This window comes from Cynara cardunculus (genome assembly GCF_001531365.2).
Source record: "Cynara cardunculus var. scolymus isolate 2C chromosome LG 7, CcrdV1, whole genome shotgun sequence".
In the NCBI taxonomy this organism is placed as follows: Eukaryota; Viridiplantae; Streptophyta; class Magnoliopsida; order Asterales; family Asteraceae; genus Cynara; species Cynara cardunculus.
The window spans coordinates 15,419,460-15,425,403 of NC_037534.1; the positions used below are offsets into that span (position 1 = coordinate 15,419,460).

At 32.7% G+C, this 5,944-nt stretch overlaps 1 protein-coding gene across 1 annotated transcript; it reads left to right on the forward strand.

Annotated features, from left to right (window-relative positions):
• Positions 1-4,415: 4,415 nt before the first annotated feature.
• On the forward strand, positions 4,416-5,265 carry LOC112515582 (putative germin-like protein 2-1). The gene is made up of 2 exons (XM_025122476.1): positions 4,416-4,598; positions 4,691-5,265. The coding sequence occupies exons 1-2, from the start codon at positions 4,487-4,489 to the stop codon at positions 5,224-5,226; spliced, it is 648 nt and encodes a 215-aa protein (XP_024978244.1). The 5' UTR covers positions 4,416-4,486; the 3' UTR covers positions 5,227-5,265.
• Positions 5,266-5,944: the final 679 nt, after the last annotated feature.

A 5,944-nucleotide genomic window follows, 5' to 3' on the forward strand; every position in this document is an offset into this window, starting at 1 on the left:
AAAAAAGGAAACAGTCTTCGAAAAATTGGAAAATAAAAATAAAAAGCCTGGTTATTCAAAAGGGCAAGTTTATGCCAAGAAATGGGTCACAAAGTAATGCCAATTACTCAAAAGTGAATCAATGAGATCTTTTGTTTCAAACCCTTTTATAGTATATGATAAGTTTGGGGGAGGGATACACGCTACCATTGCCATAAACACTAACCCTTAAATCCTACTGATTAACGACAACACTATAAAGATCAAGCAGGGAAATTATACATCCTCAAGTTTGGAGGTATGATAACTCTCAATTTGTGAGAGTTATTTGTTGTTCATTACTCCTATTTTATGTGTATTATGATGTACCCATTTTGCTCCTATCCTGTATTTTTGGTCTAGAATATTTGAAGAGGTGATGAAATATCAAGAATTTGATTATTTTCTGAAAAACCATTACTGTTGGTAAAATGACCGCTTTCTGCTCACATTCTTCCTACTGCATATTTTCCTCAAGATGGATTTGGACAAAATTTAACTACTGGCTCTCCTAAGTATTAAAGGGGTTTAATTTTAAAGTCAGATCCGAAATTCTTGAATTATTTTGGAATAATGGGTCTGGTTGAATTAAAAATGTCTTAAAGTAACCCTACCATTATTTTAATAAAAAGACCTTCCTTACATTTTCCTTATTTTATGGGTTAGGTAACTTTACCTTTTTCATCCTTTCAAAAAAGGTGACAAGGCCAGAAAAGTAGACAATAAGTGATGGGGGGTCTTTACCCTCTAGTCAAGAAGACTTTCTTCCTTTGGGCGAAGAGATTGTCCGGTTCTCACTTTTTCCCTATATATTGAAGCTTTCTCTCATTTGGAAGACATCAACCAAGATACCTTGGAGCATTCACTCTTAACTGAAGTTCTAGAGCAGTAGAACAAGTTTAGTTTCTGCATTTAATTTTATTTTCGTATTTAGTTTTAATTCTCGCTACTGTGCATTGTATGCCCCCTGTGGGCAACAGTTTAAGTGAAATTTCATTTCAAGTTTTTTTTAATGCATTTTTCTTCTTTGTTTTCTTCTATGTTTTATAATTTTATTATGAGCTAATTACCCCTTTGGGTGTGGGTGTGAGTCAAACTTAAGAATTTGAAGGCGCACTTGGGTGTTGCCATTTTTATTAATTCTTAAGCTTGGTCATTTAAGCCGGGACTTAAGCTCAATGCAGATAAGCTGATCACTTTGAAGTGTTAATATTAGATCCTTGATCCAGAGATGGGCGGATATGAAATACGGCTTAGATGATGCAATAAGATTTGAGAGAGTCTTTGATAATCACGTAGAGATACGGATTCTGCATGTACTTAGCTAATGTTCAGATATTAGTCGAGTTTATACGACAAAGAGATATGAGTATAAATCTTCAGGCTAGTGGAACTGATATCTTTTTATCTATTAGCTAATTTGGCAAGTTTAAAATTGATAAAACTGGACGCTCTGTGGGCACTCTGTGTCACAGTATATAAGAAGTCACTTTTGAGAGATCGGAGTTTTTATAGAAGTCCCATGAGTTTCAGACAAAATTGTTCCTGCATTCTTCTTAAGGGAAATTTACACACATACCCATCTTTTAATATTAAAGATTTATTTCGTATTTTCAAGCTTTGCACCAACAAAACTCAACTTTTATTCTCAACCCAAAACATGCTCAAGAAGTTCATGAAACTCTCTGATTCTCAGTAAGTCCATTCCCTATGGAAACGATCTTGGTACTATACCACTTTATTACTTGAAGCGATCATAGTATCGGCGTGCACTTGCACCGCCACTGTGAACACTTTGTGCCCACAGTGTGAACACTTACGATTCTGCCTCACCACTTACCATGCATCCTCCCCTACCAAATAATCCACACCCACACACAAAAAAAAAATCCATATATATATATATATATATATACACACACACACACTCTTACAACTATAATACAGTAATATAATTATAGAGAAAGAACCATAGATCGATTCCTTTGTAACCCTTGACCCCGAACTTCCTATTATCATATTACATTAATATCTGATCAATTTGAATACTGGAACCGAATATTATATATGATATATTTACATCTATGTATATGATGAAAATGAATTTTGTGGAAGCTGAACTCATACATGAACTAGTGAAGTTCCATTATTCAAGTCATGTACTTTGTGAGAAGAAGATTGTAGCTACTTTTACTAGTAATGAGGTATATTTGGGACCAGTGTGTATAATTTGTATTTCATGTTATATGAAATATTCGTGTTTTATGCAAATTTGGGATGGGGTGTTACATTTACCTATTTGAGGACGTCTTTCATATTTTGGAGATATCAACTATTGTTGGGTTTTTTTAACATTCGATGTTAACCTAGACTTTATGTAAGACTTGGTTCATTATTTGTTGATGTTAAATCTAGATTTGCTATTTGAAGTAATTGAGTATTGATTTATAGATAAAAATTTATCTCTCATTGAGTTATTTCAAAAAAACCAAATCCGTCGCTCTTTCAGATTTTTGGCTGTTACATTTAATCTCATCCATTATCACGGAAATTGATCTGGTGCATCCCAGTGCACCACATTAGTGATGATCTTCAATTAGGATTGATCGGAAGATGGAAATCTTTTCTTACCCTTTTCATGATAATTTTTATTCTCGTTAGAACCCAAGCCAAATGGTCATATAAGTTGTAGGGATAGTTTCTAATTGGATATATCTTTACTTTAAAAATTAAACTAGTTTTTCTAAACTCATTCAAACTAAATTATGAGAAATAACAAAACTAAATTGATACCTATCATGATATACTTTTTTCTGTTTGCTTACTTTCATAAAAAAAAATAACAAAACCTTTGTTGTAAATGGAGTCATGTTATTTTTTGTGAAATTTTGATTCATATTTAGTAATTAATTGCTACATTCATAATAAAATATATGAATATTTTATTACCTGATATATCTGATTGTTTGATTAAAGTATCGTATTAGATTTTTTAGATGACAGTTTGGAGAAGTTTTTTATAAACATACCTTTTTACATAACACTTGACTTTATAAGACACTTTTTCAAATATACTACTTAAAAAAACTAATATGACATTTAATTTCAAAATTGCTTAAAAACTTATGGTACCACGCCCAAAAAGAGCTATTAAGAGATGGCTTCATTTATTTAATTATGACTTGTGTTTTAAAAAATAGTTCTTGTGTAAACAAGATTTGTTTTCTAAAATGCTTAAGTGAGAGTTTATTTCAATGTTGAGGATCGGAACTATGAGAATGTTGGAATCATATGAAAGTTCTAAGAACGACGAAATTATTGAACATAAAATTCCAAAGTTCGGTTCAAATTGATCGGGAAACCAGTTTTTGATTCGATCAGAATTCCAACTTTTTTCAATGCTTTTTTTTATTTCGAAAAACGAAAGTGAACTTATATCGGAGAAAAAGGTGTTTCGAAGACTTGTTATGAAAAAACCTACTGAAATCCCTCTTGGAAATGAAGGAAATTCTTTCGAAAATCAATAAGAAAGTAAGTGTCGAAAGTATATCGGAAACAAAACCCATCGAGCAACCATTCACTCTAACAAAATTGGATTTACATGACGTAAAAAATTTCTGATTGTTATAATAAACTGCTTTCTAAAGCGTATCTATAGGACAAAGGATAAAACTTCTATCTAAAGATGTTATAGTAACTTTATAAGACGTTTTTGGATGTCATAACAAATTCTTTGGGCTTTTTTATTAAAAGAACATTCTATTAACTATTTTATCAGACACTGTTTAAAAAATTGTCAAATAAAAACAAGTGTTCTATATGAAGATGTGTTCATAAGACATTTTTCAAAAGTGTTATGTATATAAAATAACTAATATGACACTTTGTATTAAAACCGTCCTAAAAACTTGTTAAGACGTCAAAAAACGACTTATAAACTTTTTAGAACATCTTTAGATGAGACATTTTATTGCTTGGTTCTATAAAAAAGATCTATTATTGGCGTTCTATAATCCCGACTTCGTTGCATTGGGATAAACTATTTATCAAACAATTAAGATAAATAAAGACTTCAAACAGATTCTTATTCATAGCAATCCAACAAAGAAATGGCAAGTTAACCATCCACGTGTTTAACTAAAAAAGAATTTGCATTTTCTATGACCAAATCCACACGGTTACATGTACTTTGTGGTTTAATCGTCAACAATGCAATCCCTGTTTTTTATGGTATCATTGTATCCAAAACTTGTTGGTGGTAGGACGGCTTTATATATTCATTATTCCCAGTGGTATGCTATGCTATAAAAGCAATGAAACCAGACTTGTTTACCAATCCATTTCTGTAATCATCTCCTTCATTATCTTCCATCTGATCGAACAATCTAACATTAATTATACACACACACACATATATATATATATACATACATACATACACATATATATATATATATTGTATATATATATGGCTTCTCATATTCTTATTGTTGGGCTTATGATGATAACTTGTTGTATTGCATTGGCATCTGACAGTAGCCCTCTTCAAGATTTTTGTGTTGCCGACTCCAAAGGCCCAGGTTACTAATTATTTCAATTCCTTTGAATTGATTGGATTTTGCAATAGTTTTGAATTTAAATGTGCTAAATGTTTTTTTGTTTGTTTTGATAGTGCTAGTAAACGGTTTTGCTTGCAAAGATGCAAAGGTAGTACAGGCAAGCGATTTCTTCTTTAGTGGATTACACTTGGTGGGAAACACCTCGAATGCCGTAGGATCTCGAGTCACTCCAGTCACCGTTGCCCAACTACCAGCTCTCAATACTCTTGGTATCTCCATGGCTCGCATTGACTTTGCTCCTTGGGGTATTAATCCTCCTCACACACATCCTCGAGCTACTGAAATCTTGACCGTCATTCAAGGCAGTATCCAAGTTGGGTTTGTCACATCCAACCCTGAAAACCGTCTAATCAACAAAGTACTGCAGAAGGGTGATGTTTTTGTTTTCCCCGAAGGTCTGGTTCACTTTCAGAGAAATGTTGGCCATGGCAATGCTATTGCCATCGTCGGTCTAAGCAGCCAAAACCCGGGGGTTATTACKGTTGCAAATGCTGTTTTTGGTGCAAAACCTGWTATTCCAAATGATCTTTTGGCAAAGGCTTTTCAGGYGGACGTGAACGTGGTCGATCAAATTCAGTCGAAATTCTAGACTCGATCTTTATCCAATTTCTTTGTTTCAGAACGTCAATTGAGATTTCATTTGTTAWTTGTAATTTCTGATTCTTGAAATGTTTATTTTGCTTCCAAACTTTATTRAAAGAAGTGATTTATTTTTATCGATCTTAGAATATTAAACACGAATGCATTCGGGTTTTGGAACGAGTACATATTATATAGAGATATATGCCTTGTACTGAAGTTGCAGGTAGTTGTGTAGATCCATAAAGTAGAATTTAAGGCTAAAATATTACAAATTAATTTCATTTAACATAATCTTCAGCTTCAGTTGCTTTCATTAGATTTTACATACTTYTCATTTCACTTAATTAATTTTTTACAGTTTTAGACATGGTGATAGAAATAAGTAAAGAATGCAGAAGGTTTTTGAAATAAAGATGGATGAAGTTTCCTCTTCTCACACGAACCAACTATATATATACATATATATATAGACTTTGGATCATGTAAGACCAGCCTATTTTCTTGAGACCCGTGAGACCAGCTTTTTACACTTGAAACTTCACAGCAAAATGCTGTGAAGGCGACTTTTTTTAACCTTCACAGTGTTTTTGCGGTGAATGGTTCGACTTTTTTTAAACCTTCACAGTGTTTTTGCGGTGAAGGTTCGACTTTTTTTAAACCTTCACAGTGTTTTTGCGGTGAAGGTTCGACTTTTTTTAAACCTTCACAGTGTTTTTGCTGTGAAG